The sequence below is a fragment of the Protopterus annectens genome, chromosome 2.part0, assembly GCF_019279795.1.
Source record: "Protopterus annectens isolate FY-2018-M chromosome 2.part0, PAN1.0, whole genome shotgun sequence".
In the NCBI taxonomy this organism is placed as follows: domain Eukaryota; kingdom Metazoa; phylum Chordata; order Ceratodontiformes; family Protopteridae; genus Protopterus; species Protopterus annectens.
Window position 1 is genome coordinate 1,332,635,434 of NC_056728.1, and position 20,665 is coordinate 1,332,656,098.

Here is a 20,665-nt window from a genome sequence, read left to right on the forward strand (position 1 = left end):
AATGGATTCCTGACCTTTTTCCATTATTTTATTTTATTTTTCCTAGTTGTTTGCTCCCAATACCTTAGTTCCTTTGCCAGTTTTCTCCAGTAAGTTCCAACCTCCTCTTGCCTAGTCTTTGTGCTCCTAATTGCAGACATCCCTATTGGCAGTATCTCCTTTCTCCATTCCTGTATTGGCATAGTTCTTAGAATACTTTCTGCTATTTTATGAATATAATAATCTGTATAGCTATTGCTGTTCTTAAGGATATTCATCCAAAATCCCAGTCTCTTGAGTTTTCCCCAATTTCATTATCACTTTCCACTTTTAATCTTAGCTTTCTGCTCATGCTGTGTGTTGGGGCCTTAACTATGTAGCTTTGACATATCCCTTCATATCAGGCTGTTCTCACACAGGACAAGGTATCTATCATCCATCCTTACTTGTGCACACTTCAGTGTACTCTGTGGGTGATATGATAGTTTAACACCTTTATTGTATTTGTATCATCACTTGTGACAAATGAAAACTTATATAAATACAGACGTCATCGAATGATATTAACATTCACATTTAAAAACATTATACACCACATATTTTTCTGTACAATATAAACACACCAGTGCTAGATAAATTGTTCAGTTCTTGCCTTATCTTAAGCCTCATTCTTCCTCTAAAACATTTTTCTGCATATATTGTTTCCAAGATTTCCATTTTTATGCAATATAGTCCTATCTTTTTCTAAAGATCCTACTTGCTGTTCTTTTATCTCTATTAGTGTTCACTACTTCACGTATGGTTTGTTTAGAAGTTGGTTTCCATTTTCTAATTGCTTTTTTGGCAGTCACCAGATTACTATGTCTAGGAAATTCAGATCCTCTGTTCCAGCTCAAAAAAAAAAACAAACAAACAAAAAAAACAAAACAAATTTTCCTTGTTGCAGTCATTTGCTCCTCTGCTATTCCTGACCGAGCACTCTGCAAGGAATTTTTAAAGTCTACCAACTCATTAGACTCCCAGAACATATGATCCCAGGTACCTCTTTCTTCATTACCCTTCCAGCATTTGCCATCTACCTGAGAAAAAAATGTATTAGGAGTCTGCTTGGGTTGTAAACGTACCTTATGCAAACACTTCCAAGCAAAAATTCTAAATTGTCTAGATTTTGTGGCATATTTGGGAGCTATACATATGTCCTCCCATTATTTCATTGTAAATTGCTGTATCGAATCTCTTCCCAATTTTTCTGACTATCTCTGATTCCTGTAGTTATTGTGTAATATTTTATATGGCGTACTAATTATCCCTTTTTTTAACAATAGTATATGTTATAGATTCAACTAAAAACTCAACAAGTACAGGCCTTTCATTTGGATTCCCATATCCCTTTCTCTTTATCTGTACTCTGATATAAATTTCTTGTACTGCAGGCTAGAGATTGCCTTCCCTATCAATTTCTTCACCTCTTTCCATTCTGTTACATTCCCCTTATTTGTTCTCAATACTTTTGTTCCTTTGCCAGCTTCCTCCAGTAAATTCTAGCCCCTTCTTGCCTATTCTCTGTACTCCTAATTGCAGTCTGGGTGAGTTTTTGATTCCCTTTAGACACCAGTTTTTTGAGAACGTGCTTCAGGTTTTGCAGGGTGGCAGAAAACCCACTACTAGAGAATCCTATGTGACTAAAGAGGAAAAAAATGTGTGTTGTCTCAAACATGACTTGGACCCCATTTTGTTTCGGTATTCCTATGGTCCTTTCATGTTTGTGTGAGTTGCTCAGTTCTGGTCTGGCATATTCATCTGTCAGCCATTTCTGCTTGCCTGCCTTAAAATGTGTCCCTTCCTCTTGTTTTGAAGTCAAACAATTTTTGAAAAATGTCCTTCATATTAGGCCCACAAGAAAGCCTATTTCTCCTCCTTTGGATTTATATTTTGTCCTTGAGAAGTGAAGTCAGTTTCTGTCTGAGCCTGCAGCTTTTTGGTGGCTCCTCTGCACTTCAGGTACACATATGATAGTTTCTCTTTTTTCACAAAGAGATGGTCTCTGTAAGTACTAATCCCTCTCTCATGCCCAAGGTGGTTAATGGTTTGTCATTGGATATAACAATTCATCTACCTTTCCCCCCACCTCCTCAGGATGCTAGTGAGAGAATTCTTCACATCTTTAATTTACATGGACAGCTCAGGTATTGCCTAGTTAAGACGAAAGATATTCAGAAATCTGAACAACTTTTTGTTTTTCAGTTCAGAATATGGGTTTGCCTGTTTCTAAGCAAACCAAAACCATCTCCTGCTAAATCTTTAAGGCTATTTCTTTTTGCTCTTCCTTTCAGGGCAAGTAGCTTTCTTCATTTGTGCTCATTCTACCTGGGGAGTTGCTTCTTCTGGTGCTTTTTTCAAAGGTGTGGATATTGGATCCATTTTGGAAGCTGCTACTTGGTCTTCTGTACATACATTTACTAAATATTACAAGTTGGATGTGATTTCTTGGGTCAGGGTGGTTTATGCTAGGCCCATCCTTCATGGGTTCTTAGAGGGCTTCACTGTGACTTCCTTCTCCCATTCTCTCTAGTAGGTTTTGTACGGTCCCAAATGTAAAGAATACCACAACAACGATGAGGAAGGACATAGTACAGTCATGTAAGAAGTCATTGTAACAGTAAATGTCGTACTTCTCACTGCTGCAGTATTCTGTCTGTCCCTCCTCCCCCTGTTATTCTCCGTTGCCTTCCTTCTGGCCAGGTATCTATCTATCTTAGCTTCTCCCCTTCTTGGATGTACATAATTTTGCTTTTGCTCTTGGGTTGCTCTAATTCTTCTGGTGCAGTTTATTTTCTGATGATTATGTGCTTGTATGTCACACATGTACTTTACGCCTTGGATGTAGGAAATATGTCTGATGTACAGCACTTGGAAGGTGTAAAGGCATTGGTATGCTGGTCTGAAGTTCATCCATCTTTGGTAGGGTATCCCAGATGTTAAGAATACTGCAACAGTGAAAAGTAGGACATCTATTGCTATAAGTTCTGATAAAACTGCACTTTCTTTAGCACTCTCGTTTCCTCAAAGTTTATATAAGAAAAGGAAAGAAACAAATGTAATCATAGCAATATCAGGAGACTTATCTTTTGTGACTTTCAAAACTTTTTGTATATTTCAATATTCACTGCTGTATCAGCATCTGTAATTCTCATCAACTCTTCTTGTTTTCATTTTGCATCCATACTTTTACCTCTGCAAATCAGAGTATCTTGTCCAAATAACACCTTATCTTCTTGTTTTTCTCTTGAGCCACCTTTGGCCATTGGTCATCCTTCAACTTTTCCATGCAAGTGTTCTTGTTTCTGAAGCATTCTGGTTAACATTGGGTTAATGCTGTCTTTTCCTGTCAAAAAGTATATTTTTTTGTTTTCTAAGTCTTTTTTCTTTTTACCTAGTATTTTCACGGTTCCCTTTCTAGCACATAGTATTGCGTATCACATTTTTAAGCCCATTCATTCATCCATCATCCCTAGTTTCCCGTCGTTCCCTTCTTTCCTTAACTTTCTGTCTCTTATCAGTAAGTATAAATATTCTTATTTTGCTTTTTCCATGCAAGCCACCTACTTGTTCCAGTTTTCATAGCAAGATTTCCTGAACAAATTGTTTTCAAGTCTTTCAGAATACTGTTTTATGCATGGTCTCTGAACAATTCTGTTCCAGATTTTTTTTTTTTGGGCTTACCAGCTTCACTATAGTAGCCTTATGATTCAAATAGCTCACTGTTCTAGCTCATGCAGCCTTGTCTTGTATACATTTAGAACACATAAAATGTGTTGTATTTATTTCCCTCTCTATAGATAGAATAATTTTGTTTTCGTACCTCCATTTTGATTCTACATAGTATTTCCTTCAGTGTACTTCTGTTCCTGCCATTCTTTCCTTGACCCAGTCCTTCTACCCATGGGGAAAATAATCTCCACAAACTGTCAAAATATTCATTGTAAAATATTTTTGTTTAAACTGTTCAGTCCTCTGTTTTCATCAGTAGAACATAACCTACACAGTCCATTTTTATGTAAAAATTCTTATAATAAAATTCTGTCTGGTACAGCATAATTTGCATCCTTAACTATTGCTTCTAAATTTTACTTAAACTACAGAGTGAACTGGCACCTCACCTGTGTGCCCGTTTCAATCACAGCCTCACGTCAGGCTTTGTCCCTACTGAATGGCACACTGCTACAGTCATCCCTCCACAAAGGAGGAGCAACTACAGACCCTGGGAACTATCACCCCATTAGCCTGACTAGTCTGATATGCAAAGCTATGGAGTGCATCATTATAGACCTAATAAACAAGGAAATAGGGAATCTCCAAACTCTGGATTGCACACAGTTTGGTTTTGTGAAGGGTAGATCATGCCTGCCAACTTGGTCAAATTCTTTGAGTTAGTCACCAAAGCTGTGGATGAAGGCAGGGTGGTTCACACAGGCTACTTTGATCTGGCCAAGGCCTTTGATGCCATTCCCCACTCAGGAATCTCAGAAAAACTCACAAAGCTAGGAATCAACCCCTATATCACTAGGTGGGTTGCAAACTGGCTCAAAGATGGGAATCCACAGTGTCAAAGTAGCTGACTTCAAGTCAGACTGCTGACTAGTCATGAGTGGAGTCCAACAGAGTTTGGTCCTGCGTCCTCTCTTGTTTGGTATCTACTTCTCTGAAGTCCAGGCCAACAGGAAGGGACTGTGGCTGACAAAGTTCGCAGATTGCAAGTTGGGAGCTATTATTAACTCCTCAAGTGATGTTGACATCCTACAGAATGACCTCACTGAGACCATCGACTGGTGTCAGAACCATGACCTTAAGCTCAATACCAATAAATGTCGTCATCCGCTTTGGGAAAAGCCGGTTCCCATGAATTACCACATTGATGGTAGTCCACTGAACACAGAAGGTGTTGTAAGAGATCTGGGAGCACAGGTTGACAGCAACCTCTTTTGATCACCACATTGCCACTGTGGTCAGAAAGTCCTATGTTCACGTCTCATTGCTAAGGGTTTTGCATCCAGGAAGAAAGAGGTCATTGTTTCCTTGTATGCTTTCCTTATTATGCCAATCATCGAATACATTGCCCCATTTGGCATGTACCTCACTAAACACCTGCAACAACTGGAGAGGCCGCAAAAGTACCTTAGAAAGAGGATCTTAGGCCTTAACACAAGTCCTATATGGACAGACTAAAAAAAACAACTATTCTCGGTCTCCTATCGCCTACTTAGAGGCAATCTCTGCTTGATCTAAAGAAATCCCAATCCCTGCGCACTACACACTCCAGAGACCTCATCCTCATTACCACAATCAACAGAACGTGCTGGAGGGACAGATTCATAACCCAGAGACTGTCCATGCTATGGAATAGACTTCCCATGCATGTCAAGCAGAGCACCTTGCTGATCCTCTTCAAGAGAAATCTTGATGAGTGGATGGGAAATAGAAAGTTCACCCCAGGGATACCTCCAGTGTCTCTACTTTAGAGGCACTGGGAGCTATGGACGGGTGGCACAATGCCAGGGTAATCCTATGGCTAGGCTTGTAAACGCCCCAGGGCCATTAGCCTACTACACACCAATGAACCTTTGAATATTCCCCAAAACATTCCAGAGAACCAAAAGACTAAGCATGGTCCCCCTCCACACTTCTGATTTTTCTTTCAAATTCTGAAGCAAATCCACACCGGATATGAATTTGTAAATCCACATTTGGTTTAACTCTTCAGACGCTTGTGGATAAGTAGAAGCAAGAAGTGGGAATTGCAATTGCTAGGCTTGTACTGGTCTGTTTATCTGGTAGCTTATAAAATCTTGTACCCCCCCCCCCCAAAAAAAAATCTGTTTTTTAATCAGTACAAGATTGTGTAGCTTCATACATAATGCTGCTTTACTTTTTATCTATTGTATATTCTTAAACAAATACTACTTTTACATGTCCCCTTTCCACACAGATATCAGATAATCTTTTTTTGCAGAATTTCAAGGAATGACATTTCCCTCTCCTCATTTAATAAAAAAGACTGTCCTTAATCTGATTTATTTAGAACGTTCCTTCCTTTTCTTGTATTTAATGACATTTGACAAGTGAATTAACTTACATGGATTCATATGCAAGTCCAACCACGCATGCTAGCCACCAGACCAGAAATTAATAATTCTATTGAGTTAATTTTCTCACACTGCTCAGCTAAAGCATCATCGCTTGTTTCAAACTGGAATGTGTTCCTTCTGTTAGTACCTTAAGCCTGGATTCTGTAAATCAGCCATTTTTTTCTTTTTCACAAAAATGTTCAGCAGATTTACTGTTAAAATATTCCTTTTCTATAACGAACTATTGTCTGTATTTCAACTCTGTCCCTATGACCATTTCAACACATTTAAAATTATATATAACCAAAAGTCACATATGTTGAACAGTCTTCTGCATGTAAAAGTCACAGAAACATCTGAGGTACTACTCTGAACCTTTATATCCTGAACTAGTTTACTTCTACTGTATACGAAGGGCAAATTTCATATTTTTGCATATCAGGAGCCATAATACTTGTGGTTATCCCCTTTAATTGTCTATCTCTGTCTGTGTTAAACCCCCCACTCCCCCAGTTTGTCCACACTCATAGGTTCTGCTTCATTCCTTTCCATTATTTCACTCCTGGTGTCATTAGCTGCAGAATCATTCACCTCCAACATTTTCTGTATCTCCTTGTCTGATAGTCCACCCTGATAATGATAACTTTGATCACAGGCAGTGTATCCTCTGCATGAGACCTTTCCAAACCCACAGTGTTTACATCCAGTAATTAACTCTAAAACCTTAGGCTTCTAAATCTCACTTGCTGACATTGCTGATGTTCATTGTGTTTCACTGTCGCAGTCATCACTGTAGGGTTCTTCCTGCCGGCAGGCAGCCCTCGGTCGGCCAGAATCCCAAAGTCTGGGTCTGGCATCTGCTGTGAACTCCTCTTCCCCGACGTCAGAGCGGCAGGGGGTATAAAGCTCCCAGCTGACACCATGTTCTCCAGTCTTTCTTGCCACGCGGTGAAAGCAGTTCGCAAGTGCCGGTCGGCTGTCTCCTGTTATTTTTGGTGCTTCAATCTGAAGATCTTCTTCCTTACAAAGCTAAGTACCCCATTGGGGAAACTTTTTTCTTGCTCCAGTCCGATGTCAGAAAAAGTTAATAATTGTATTTCATGTAGGAAGCAAATACCTCATAAGGATTTTCATTCTTACTGTATTCCTTGCCTAGAGCCTGACCACGACGTAGCAAGTTGTCGGTTTTGTGCTAGATTTAATCAACGTACTATTAAGCAGAGATCCGATTTTGCATTTCATTACTTGGACGACGATTTAATTATAACATGTCATCGGACACGCTTCCGACTACCGGAGTTCATAAAAGTCGCAGGGATAAGGATAGGCCTCCGAGGTCCAAATCAGACAACAGTTCTCAATTAGAGCCAGCTACCGGTTCGACCATAGTCAGTGAGGCGCTTTCGCAGCCCCTGTCATCGGCCATTTCAGAACTGCTTGCCGATACGGACTCCCATGAGGAGCCGACTAGGTCTTCGGATAGTTAAGGTGCAGGACCTTCGGATAATGCTCCCTCGGATGGGTCCGGAGCCGCTGTGCAGGTACCGGCTTCCGAGAGAGTTTTTAGGCCTACGCAGCTTCAAGTAAAGGCAAAGAAACCTTCTAAATCAAGGACTCTAGCCCAGGTTCTTTCTGATCCGGGACCTAAATCTCAAAAACAAATGCTTAAAATGGCTGAGGACTTAACTATGATTAGGGGTACCCATCCCCCTCCAGACAAAAGACCAAGACAAGAGTTGGATTATAAATCCTCTGATCAAGTATTATGAGGATTCTGATGCTGAAGAATCCATTCCCTCAGCTTTTCCTCCTGAAGACTACTCTTTTGGACAAACTTTGAGGGAACATTTCCATTGGGAAGGCCAGGAGTACTCAGAATCTAAGAGAAGGCTTGGGGATTTCCTTCTTCCCCAACACAGACCCCTTGCTATTCCTCCTATTTTGGATATTGTGGATGATATCTTCACTGAATCTAATTTAGCCCCTGACTCTTTTTTCCTCCGGCCCCTGCTAAGCCTGACTGGTATTACAGGGTTCCTGACGCTCACAAATGTCTGTTTAAAAATTCTACTTCTGATCCAGAGACCATTTCTCAGGGCCCTAAGGGTGTTAAGGCCGCCACTGCTAAAACCCCTATTCCGTCAGAGAAGGATTCCAGAGCTTTGGAGAGATGGGGCAAAAAAGTGTACACTTCTGCTACTTTATCTGTTAGAGCTTTAAATTGTCAATTCCATATGTTGAAATATCAGCAATATCTTCTGACAGTTATGAAACAAAAAATGTCTACCTTTTCTGCATGTGCAGACAATAAAGAGTTACAAGATTTAATGCATGCTACTGAGCAGGTGGGGAAACGTACTTTACACTGTGGTTTTGATGCTCTAGAAGCCTCATGCAAGGCGGCTGCCACTGGCACAGTCATTAGAAGACATGCTTGGTTAAAGGAACGAAATTTGCCTGACCAAGTTAAAGCAAAATTACTGGATGCTCCTGTTCAACATGATGTTTTATTTGGGTCTAAGGTTGAAGAGGTTATAAAGAAAATGGAGGATAAAGCAAAATCCATGCAGACGGTTAAGGATTTCTTGCAAGTTCAGCCTCCCAGATTTAGCAGAAATTGGCCAGCTAAGAATTGGTCCTTTCCCAGCTCAGACAGGCCTCAGAGGGGCAGAAATAGGCGCCCCAGAGGGAGGGCCCAAGCCCAGGCCTTGTACAGGCCTAGACAATGAAGTGCTTCCACCCCCAGGGGTGGAGAGGATAGGTCTCAACCTTATAGGAAACAGGCTTAATGACTCTTACCTGCTTGGCTCCAGGATCCTCTCTCCTGGAAGCCCCTCTGGGAGGAAAACTTTCCCCTTTTCACCAAAATTGGACTTGCATTACCCAAGACAAGTGGGCTCTGGATGTAGTTTTAAGAGGTCACAAATTCCACTTCCACACCTTGCCAATTCCAAACGGATGGCCAGACCTTCCAAAAAATCAGTGGGCGGAGGCATTAAACCAGGTGAGATCCCTCATGGCTGTGAGGGCCATAGATCTGGTTCCATATTCAGAGACGGGACAAGGCTTTTATTCCAGACTCTTTCTAGTTCCCAGAAAGGAAAATTCTTGGAGACCCATCCTGGATCTGTCAGTCTTAAATACTTTCCTGGAGATACCAAAGTTCAAGATGCTTACTCTGCAGCAGCTCCTGCCAATGTTGTGCAAAAATGCATGGATGGTGACATTGGACTTAAAGGAGGCTTACCTGCACATTCCTATCAGACAGGAGTGCAGAAAATATCTCAGATTCAAGGCAGGCTTGAAGCATTACCAATTCTGTGCACTGCCCTTTGGCTTATCTACTGCGCCCAGGGTCTTTACCAAGTGCCTGGCACCAGTGGTAGCTTATTGCAGACTCAAGGGTATTCAAATTTACCCTTATCTGGACGACTACCTTATTCAAGCAGACAGCAAAGACATATTACTCCAGTACCTGGAATTTGTTCAGAATCTGCTCAAGTACCTGGGATTCACTGTGAACGTAAAAAAGTCAAATTTGATACCCACTCAACAGATAACTTTCCTGGGTGCTCTATTGAACACTACAACCTAGATGGCATTCCTGATGCCAGAAAAACAATTGCAGCTGGCTTCAACTTTCAAAAGTCTGGCGTTGATGTCTCAGCTAACTGCAAGAAAATTTCTGCAGGCTTTGGGTTACATGGCCTCCTGCATCCTACTCAAATCCCATGCAAGATTGCATATGAGGAAGATACAACGGTTCCTAAAGAACGTCTGGTCCCAGCATTGTCACAGTCTGGAAACAGTAATTCCTGTCTTACCTTGCCTACAAAAGGAATTTCGTTGGTGGGCCATGGCATGTCTTCAAAACAAATGGAAAACCTTCAGTCTACCTCCAGCCAACCAGGTACTAACCACGGATGCCTCAGATTATGCATGGGGAGCCCACTTGCAGGGGAAAGGCCTGCAAAGTTTTTGGACAGAGGATCAGAAGCACCTACATATCAATTTAAAAGAGATGTTAGCTGTACAGAATGCCCTCATGGCCTTCAGGAATCTTTTAGAGCCAGGGCAGCTACTGATAAGGACAGACAACACCACCATGATGTAGTACATAAACAAGCAGGGGGGATCACATTCCTACCCCCTTTGCAGACTAGCCATGACTCTGTGGAACACAGCACTGGCTTGCAAGGTGGATCTACAAGCCGAATTCCTGCCAGGAAAAGAAAACACTCTGGCAGACAATCTGAGCAGTAATTTGTCAGACCCACACAAGTGGATGCTAAACACCCAGATATTCAAGATGATTACAGAAGCCTGGGGCTGCCCAGACATAGATCTATTTGCATCTCCCCACAACTACCAGCTACAGACCTTTTGCACAAGGACATATCACAAGCTAGCATGGAAAGTGGATGTGCTCTCTTTCAGTTGGCGGAACCTTTCGGGATATGCCTTTCCACCACTGCCTCTTCTACCAAGAGTACTACTGAAAATAAAACAGGACAAACCAAAGATGATCTTATTGGCCCCGAATTGGCCTTGACAATTCTGGTACTCAACACTGAAAAATCTTTCCCAGGAACCCCCTTGGATTCTACCACAGATTCCAAACCTTTTGACTCGACACCAGGGCCAGGTCCTGCACTCTCATATCAAAACTCTCAGCCTGGCAGCCTGGCGTATTCAGGATCCGTAATTAATCCACCCCTTACCAAACAGGTTATGGATGTTATCTTAGAAGCCAGACGGCCTAGTACTAGGAAATCTTATGCAGGAAAATGGAAGAGATTTTGCACTTGGATGCAGGCTAAGGAATCGGATTCTCTCATTCCAAATATTCCTTTGATTTTACAGTACCCAACAGATATGTTGCATAAGGGCTTATCCTTTTCTTCCATAAAAATACAAGCCTCAGCTATCTCTGCTCATTATAACACACATCCACCTATTTTTTCACATCCACTTCTCAAACAATATCTGAGGGGCAAAGAATTTAAGGCCCCCAAGGACTCTGCCCATTCCTGCATGGGACCTCAGTTATGTTCTGGAAAAACTTACTCTGCCACCTTTTGAGCCTGCTAACACATCTGATATAAAATACCTGTCATGGAAAACTGTCATCCTACTGGCTTTAACTTCAGCCAGGAGAGTCTCGGAGTTGCAAGTGCTCATGGCTGTGGAACTTTACATTATTTTTCATCAAGACAGGGTTTCTTTGAGAACTAACCCTACTTTCATGCCTAAAGTAGTATCTAAAGTGGCTTTAAACCAAACTATTCTCCTGCCAACCTTTTTCCCTAATCCCCAAAATAAGGGGGAGAGGATCTTGCATTCTTTGGACGTACACAGGCAGCTTCGTTTTTACCTGGACAGAACCAAGGACATCAGGAAAACAGACCAACTGTTTGTTTCTTATGCAGTTAATTCTCAAGACAAAGCTATTTCAAAACAGACCATTTCTAAATTGATTGCTCATGGAATCAGATTTTGTTACTCTCATCATGGAAAGCAAATCCTTGGAAAAATTAGGACTCACTCTACCAGAGCTGCTGCCTTCCTCAGGGGAGTCCCTACCAAAGATATTTTGGAAGCTGCAACTTGGAGTTCAGTGCACACTTTCTCTAAGCACTATAATCTCCCTCTTTACTCTAAATCTAGGGCAGGCCTTTTAGCCACCCCTTCTGCTCTATAACCACCACCCCTTTTTTCTCAGCTTTGGGATTCAACCCTACAGTGATGACTGCAACAGTGAAACACGAACATAGTACCATTGTGTTACACTTACCATAAATGTAGATGTTCGAGTGTCTTCACTGTTGCAGTCTGGGTTACCCTCCCTCCTGTCCCCTCTTATACTCCTTTTGGTGTGGTTTTCTGCTTTACCCTTCTTCCGAGGTGTATTTGCTACAGGGTATGGGTTTTGTTGTATGTTGCACCTTTGTGATATTTTCTTTTACTTTTAGCCTTTTATATTTGGGCACCTGACATCTGGGGCAAGAAAAACTGGAGAACATGGCGTCGGCTGGGAGCTTTATACCCCTGTCGCTCTGACTTCGGGGAAGATGAGTTCACAGCCGACGCCGGACCCAGACTTTGGGATTCTGGCCGACCGAGGGCTGCCTGCTGGCAGGAGGAACCCTACAGTGATGACTGCAACAGTGAAGACACTCGAACATCTACATTTATGGTAAGTGTACACAACTGTACTTTCTTCCATGTCATTGTTTTTACTGTATTGCCCTTCACAGCTACCTTCATGCTAGAAGTAGAGCAGGAAGGGAATTTTCCCTAGTCGATGTGAATACTACATAAAGTTTTACTCGAAAGTAGGTCACTAGCCTAATGGGACTAAACTGACCTACAGAAACATACTTACATATACTGAGAGGGGTGGGGGGGTGCCATTTCTGGATGCTCAAGTTGTAGAGTTTTAAGCATATTGTTGCTACAGGGCCCCTGAGTAGCTTCTTGTGGACATGACTGTCTGGGTGTGTGTAAACAACATTAGAGTGCAACTGTTTGATCTTTGCTAAAGTGATTGCTGCTGTAGTGGAGGACTCGTAGCAAAAGGAAATTCAGTTTAATTATGTGAATAACTAGTACTAATGGTTCTGCCAAGGAAATTTCATGCTTGTTTTTTTCTGCAATTGAAGGCCAGGGAAGTGGAGGAGATATGGTCATAACCTGAGTGAAGTCCTTTCTTTACATATCGTACATCAAAGGATTTTTTTTTATCTTGAGTTGAAATGGTTGTTCATTGTCATTTGTCTCTGCCTACGTAGTGGACGCCGTAAGTAATTTGGTATCCTCTTCAAGAGCAGTGAGGTAGGAGAGACCATAGGCACACTCTTCTTGGACATCATTGTTTCTACTGTTTTCACAAACTAGTTATCTACGTTCAGATGAAGAGAGCTCAGTGTTCAGTGATGTGCCTTTAGCTGTGGTCATCATGCCCTCACAGACTGAATGCTAATGCCAGACCACTCTCACCAAGCTGCAGGGTGGTGGACTTTGTCTGCCATCATGATTTTATTATTACTTCTATTCTGCAGCTAACCAGTCACATTTCCTGACAGTAGATAGTTTGTTGGACTGTAGAGGTCACCAGGACTCCTTTCAGGTGCATGGGATTTGGAGATTCCATGAAAGGGGGCTTCATAGTTACATACTCAACAAAAGGTAATGTTACTTTTTTAAGGCTTTTTATCCTTGCTGCTTATCGGCCATCAGACCTGCTGTAATGAATTGGACACATTTTCCCCAGTTTGCTAATTGCTGGTGTCTGAAGGATCATATTGCTAAAGCTGCTTACCTATGCCTCTGACTTCTCCCACTTAAATAGTTTTATTGATAAGGCAGTCCCTGTCTGCAACAAATATAATGAGATGTTTTAAAACAAGCCCCTGTGGTGTGATACCAGAGGTCTCATTCTACCAGTATAAATAAATTCTATAACAAGACAAAAAAATGCTCAATGCTTATAAGAGGTCTCATTCTACCTACCTTAAGAGCATACTTAAGCAAACTATGAAAGAGCTAGTCCACTCCCTGACCCAAAGGAAATAGCTAATATCCTAGCTAACAAATTTAGTGCATGTTTTGCTCCACCCACAGTTACAGCTATCCTATACATTCCACAATCACAGCTACCCCTTAAACTACTGTGGAGCAAATTCTCTCAGCCCTTTTAAAAATAAGAATACTCCATTTATGGACCCTGACAACATACCAGGTTGCTTGATTCAGTGCCAAATATAGTCTTTCTGAACACTTGCTTAAACTCTTTAATCTAAGCCTCTCCACTGGTTACATTCCTGAGGCCTGGAAAGCTGCTGTTGTAAGGCCTTTACACAAGTGCACTCCAGCTGTAGACCCTAGTAACTTTAGACCTATAAGGAAAGCTGTGGAGGGGATTAACTTCATTAATGTGGACATTGAAAATCTCTTAGGGTGGGAGGATGGCATAATGGTTAAGGTGTTTACCTTGCACACACAATGTGCAGGGTTTGATTCTCACATGGGTTAATTGGCCATGCTTAAAATGGCCCACAAGGGCAGTTAGCCTAGTACTAATCTATTTACACACACTCAACCTCTTGGGCCCTTATTAATTTGGCTTTATCAAAGGAAGGTCCTGCATCTTTAACCTCATTAGTTTCTTTGAAAAATGTATTGAATCATTGGAAATGCAGTCCATACAGCATATCTAGACCTGGCCAAGGCCTTTGACACTATTCCCCATGCAAGCATTATTGATGGACTTGTAAATCTGAATATAAATCCCTGTATCGTGTAGTTAATAGCTAACTAGTTGTCTGACGAAAGCAATATGGTTAGAATAGCAGGTGCCACTTGTGAAGGCAAAACAGTTGCCAGTGGTGTACCACAGGGCTTAGTTTTGGGCCTTCTCCTATTTGGCATATATTTCTTGGAGTATTCTTAGTATTGCATAGTTCTAGTGCCACCTGTTGGTGGCTACACATGCACTTATAAATGATAGGGTATGCAGTACTTTGAGGATGTGTATGTTTCTACACATACCAACTGAAGGCCACTGTGTAGTGATTAAGCAGTGGCCAGATGCACCTCATGACACCTGCTGCTGCAAGACAGACTTCCACCTGTAATTGCCTGCAATGCATTGAGTCTGATTGTCACACTCCCTGTATAAAAGGAACAACAGTTAGCAGTGTACTTCCATCCTTCTGTGCCTGGCTTTTGCAACAACAGAGCCCCAGCTGGAGTCATAGCCTGGGGTTTATCTTTCCATGCTGTAGAACCAGGTCTTAGTCTTTTTTTTTTTTTCATACTCTAACCTCTGGGAAGGGAATTCAGACCAGAGCTGCTCCTATGCTGGCCAAAAAATAACACCATCAGGATACGGTATATGAACAAATATGTCAGAATTGTAGATTTTATCTTTTGTGCAGAGACACCTTCCGATCTTTTAGTAGGCCTTAGACTTTGATATTTCTTCTAGCTTTTTTCATTCTGTGTAAGTGAAAATCTGCTGGTGGCCTTTCTCTTTCTGCAGATGAATCTGTTGCAGATTTTGATACCAGATTTGGTTGCAGGCTGGGAAGCTGGCTCATTCTTCTACACTGCACAGTATGTTCAACCCTCTGATGAGAGGGCTCAAAATCAACCATTTGAAAGGCAGAGTAGTTATCCTGCCCCTCATTGTTTTGAGCAAACAAATGCTTCATAGTTCCACCAAGAATTAAACTTAGAACAAAGTTGAAGGACTACTCCAGGAAAAACAGCAAACGTCCAAGGAATACTTTATTAACAAGACACAGTTAAGCGCTTTCGAAAATCTTCATCAAAACAACATAAATCCACAAAAAACATTCCCAATATATACCCCTCGTAATGTATCACATAATATAATTAATTAGTCATTTAAAGCAAGACTACCAATTTTATAAAAAAGTTTAGAAAAGTTTAAAAATTATCCGATACTATATGCCAGTAGCTTTAACAGGGGGGTAATTGAACAACAATCATGTAATCCAGGATAATTACAGGCATCTAATAAAATCTGCCATCTAAGTTCCTGTTTATCTAAATGTTCATTTATTATCCACCCCTGTAGATCTTTATGCATCTGTTCTATAATTAAAAAATTAAAATTATGGTTTCCAATGCACTTTATAGGCATGTTGAAAAAAAGATAACCGTAATTTAAATTTTTTAATTATAGAACAGATACATAAGGATCTACAGAGGTGGATAATAAATGAACATTTAGATAAACAGGAACTTAGATGGCAGATTTTATTAGATGCTTGTAATTATCATGGATTACATGATGATTGTTCAGTTACCCCCCTGTTAAAGCTATTGGCATATAGTATCAGATAATTTTTAAACTTTTATAAACTTTTTTATAAAATTGGTAGTCTAGCTTTAAAAGACTAATTTATTATATTATGTGATACATTATGAGGGGTATATATCGGGAATGTTTTTTGTGGCTTTATGTTCTGATGAAGATTTTCAAAAGCGCTTAACTGTGTCTTGTTAATGAAGTATTCGTTGGGCGTTTGCTGTTTTTCCTGGAGTTGTTCTTCAACTTTGTCCAGATGCTTCATAGCTTCTTCTACTTGGTCAGTTAATCATATGGTATCTAAACAAAAGGGAAGTGTGCTGCAATCCCTGTGCAGGGAAAATTGCTTGTTTGGCATTGGGAATTAAGACAGAGGGGTATTCTTATCCCTGTTATTTTAATTCCCTGGAAATGTGAAAGCACTTGCAGATGCACTGAGCTGTGACATACTGCCTGTCCCATACCTCTGAATTCAGAGGATCTGCTTGATCAAGTTTTGTAGAAGTGGAACTCTTTGGTGACTGACATGTTTGTCACGTGTGTAAGGGGTTTAGTTGTGAACATTTTTCTCTTGTTGCTCTTTGGAGGTTTTTATTTTCCTTCCTGCCATTCCCAATGACCCTTTGTCTCACAGCAAAGTTCAGTGGAGAAAGGCCAAGAACAATACCCCATTGACAAGGAAGGACCTGGATTCATGCCTCAAGGGCACTAGTGGTATCATAAATGGCCTTTTGCTAAGGATATCCTTCAGAGCTGTGGAGACAGCTGGCTCCACCTCAGGGCCTTGTCTGCTCATGCTGATTTTATTCCTTATGTGTGGTGTCTGTGATGGATATTTCTGCATATATGAAGTAGTAAAGAGGTAGACCTGTTGGCTAGACAATCTGCCCTTAAAAGGAAAGCTACATTGTCATTTGCAGTAAAGGAACCATCCTTGTTCTCCTGAAACCAGAACTTTGATGGGCAGGCTTATGTCTGTCAGTTGAATCTTTTAGCTTAGCATTGGTGAAGTTAATTTCTTGGAAAACTTTGCATCTGGTGACCTTTACTTTAAGCACATCACATTTTGAAGTTTAAATTCCTCAAGTATGGGAACTCTGGTTTTTCAGAAGAGTAGACAAACTCTCAGGACTAATCCACATTTCCTCCTGAAGGTAGTTCCTGAACGTTTCCTAAAACAGTCTCTTAATCTCCTGGTTTTCTGTAGTAGTGACAGAAATCAAGAAGGTAAAAGACCTTTCATACCCTGTATGTGTACAGTTTTCTGAACCAGAGAGGGTTGCATGACTGCAGGATGAGTGAAGAGTTTAGCTTTGCTCCAGGGAGAGAAGTACTTCAGACTGCCAAGCATCCTCCTTCCAAGTAAATTGCCAGCTGCCTTGTTTGCCATTAGTTGGCCCACTTATTTGCAGATGCACCCACAAAGTGGTGGTCTCTGTATTTCCATCAAGAATGTTTGCAGACATTTGTCTTTTGACTACTTGATCATTGATGCACACCTTCACCAAACATTGCCTCAAGCATGAGTTTGGCGATGGGCAACTTTTCGGAAGTTTGTTGTGCTGCATTCAATTTAATTTCTTGTCTGGGCCAGTCTTTCTTGGGATCATGTCCTCCAGGTATTTATCAAGGGGTTCTTCTCTAATAGATATCTGTTAACCTGCCAGAGTTCCCTCCTTAGTTGGCTGAAAATACCTTTATTGCTGTCTCATTGCTGGTAACTTGTCTGTTAGCAGCAGTTCCAAGCTTCCTGTATGTCAGGCAAGTATGTATTTTATATCTTTCTCTCAGCAGAGTCCCATCCATATCATTTTTGATTTGAATGTGCTTGTTAGTGGCAGGGATGGCAATGCAGTACTTAAGGGATGAGCACATTTATGCCCAGTGCATTGCATCATGGAATGCATTGACTACAGACATACCAAAAGGTAGGATTTTCCTGAAAATTTGCCAACTTCTGGTAAGATTATTACCCAACCACAGATGCATTAGGGAAGAATTTCTAGTAAACTGATATGGTAACAACATATCTGTTGTTTTGAAAGACAGCTTGCATGTAAAGTAGGTATTGTTTTCATCCAAGAATTCAATGCATTGTTGTGATATCTGAACCATTGGTTTGTTTTAGCTGTGCATGGAGGTTATAAGAAAGTTTGTGAACTCCCGCTGCCAAAATTTGGTGATCCGTGCAGGTACGTGTCACAAGTTTACTCTCTAAAAGTATTGTCATTTTATATAGTGCTGTCTAGAATGGAATATCACAGTCAACAAATGAAGTTAAAATGGGCTATTACTAAATAGTTTGCAGGTAGTGCAGCAGTGTTGCAATTTGCAGTAAATGGACTGGAACATGATACATTGGACGCAGCTGTCACTTCCTAGTCTTGGCTACATTACACACTGAATACTGTGTTACGTAAATGATACTCTTGTATCTATTAGTTTATGTTGGTCTATTATTGAAGGTATCTATATTTCTATTCTATCTGCTTGGGAGAACTTGCTTGTCCACTGTAAATAATTGGTGGTTTTCTTGGTTTAGTTTTTCAGTCTGCTGTGGTTGATAAAAGTTTTGTGTGTGTATGTGTATGTATGGGGGCAATGTTTGTGAGTGTGAATGAGGTGGGAAAGGGGACTGTGTGTGTGTGGGGGGGTTGAAATAAAATTAGTACTATTAACTTGAGACTTTGAATAAGAGAAGGTGAATTAATATTCATTTTCTGAATTAAAAGAAGGGAGATGTTTCAGTCTGGTTCTTGTGCATGCATGGACATGCTACTGAAGGGGTCATTCAGGGGAATATCATCTTAGTGCTTCTTCATACATGGATAGTTTACTAAAGGGATTGTTGTGGGGAAATGTTGCATTTTGATGTAATTTTGTTGCTTGTCTATACATGGAGAAACTGCTGAAGGGATTGTTCAGGGAAATGTTTCATTTTGGTGTCAGTGAAGTGCTCATGCATATAGCGGTATGCTAGTGAAGGGGTGATTGGGGGAATTGTTTCATTTTGGTGCTTGCGCATTGATGGGCGGACTACTGAAGAGGTCATTCAGGGGAATGTCATATTTGTGCTTTTGCATACCTGGACATACTACTAAAGGGATTGTTAGGGAAATGTTTGCTTTTGATATAATTTTGGTGCTTGTGCATATGTGGAAATACTACTGAAAGGGTCATTGGAGTAAATGTTTCATTTTAGTATTTGTGCAGAGATGGACAACTGCTGAAGGATTTGTTGGAAGTGTTTTATTTTAATTTAATTTTGGTGCTTGTGCATACGTGGACAGACTACTGAAGTGGTCCTTGGATATTTGTTTTGGTGCTTTTACATGGAAATAATACTGAAGGGGGTCATTGGTAGAAACGTTTCATTTGGTGTCAGTGAAGTGCTTGTGCATGCATGGACAGACGACTGAAGGTCTCATTGGGAGTATTGTTTAATTTTGGTGCTTGTGCATATATGGACAGGCTTCTGAAGGGGTCCTTGGGTATTCATTTTGGTGCTTGTGCAAACTTGGAAATACTGTTGAAGGGGTGGTTGTGGGAAGTGTTTCATTTTGGTGTCAGTGAAGTGCTTGGGCATGCATGGGCAAACTACTGCAGTGGTGGTTGAGGTAAATGCTGCATTTTGGTGCATGTGCATATGTGGACAGACTACTGAAGGGGTTGTTGAGGGAAATGTTTCATTTAGGTGCTTGTGCATACATGGACAGACTGCTGAAGGGGTCATTGGGGGAAAGGTTTCATTTTGTTACTTGTGCATAGACAGACTACTGAAGATGTCATTCAGGTAAATGTCATTGTGGCGCTTGTGCATATATGGGCAGACTAATGACTGGTCATTGGGGAAATGTTTCATTAGGTGTTTGAAGTGCTTGTGTATACATGGAAATATTACTAAAAGGATCATGGGGAAGGGAATGTTTTTTTATTTTGGTGCTTCTGGAGACATGGGCATATTACTGAAGGAGTTTTGGGGAAAATGTTTTGTTTTGGTGTCAGTGAAGTGCTTAAGCACAGATGGACAAACTACTGAAGGGGGTCATTGCGGGAATGTTTCATTTTGATGTAATTTAAGTGCTTGTGCACACGTACAAACTACTGAAGAAGTTATTGTGGAAAGTTTTTAATTTGGTGTCCATATAGTGCTTGTGCATACATGCACAAACTACTGAAAAGGTTAATGGGGAAATGGGGTCATTTACTGCTTGTGCATACATGGTTAAACTACTGAAGGGGATCAATGTGGAAACTGGTTATACCTTTGCATGGGGGAGGGGGGGGTTAAAATAAATGTGTCCAGTTGTTGCTATTTTTATTCTATTATGTTAATTCTGAGGTATATCAGTCAAAGTTGGCTTTCATTGTTAGATGTGGGGATTGTTACCAGATAAGTGACTTGACATTGCCATTTGCTTAAAATAAGCAATTAATTATTCTGGCTCTGCAGTAGTAATGTGCACAATGTTTGTTTCACTTTCCGTAACAATCAAGCGTCAGCATTGCACTCAGGAAGTAGCTGCCTGTGGGTGGTCTGTGCAGGATGTGTTAAATACCAAGTGATCATTGACAGAAGGTTGCACTGAGACGTGTTGCCCAGTTAACAGCACTTGGTTCTTCTGTATACCTTTTGGCTGTTCACTGCTGTTCCTTTTTCTCTTTAATTTGATCCAGGTGCTGTGGTCTCTTCTCCCAGACACTCAGCAGTATAATGTAAGTC

At 40.9% G+C, this 20,665-nt stretch overlaps 1 protein-coding gene across 1 annotated transcript in view; it reads left to right on the plus strand.

Annotated features, from left to right (window-relative positions):
- Window positions 1–20,665, plus strand: part of TOPAZ1 (testis and ovary specific TOPAZ 1) — a 1,272,938-nt gene that overhangs the window by 246,562 nt on the left and 1,005,711 nt on the right. The window contains exon 7 of the mRNA XM_044060400.1: window positions 18,071–18,134. Within this exon, the coding sequence (XP_043916335.1) occupies window positions 18,071–18,134 (64 nt within the window). The remainder of the gene's footprint in view (window positions 1–18,070; window positions 18,135–20,665) is intronic.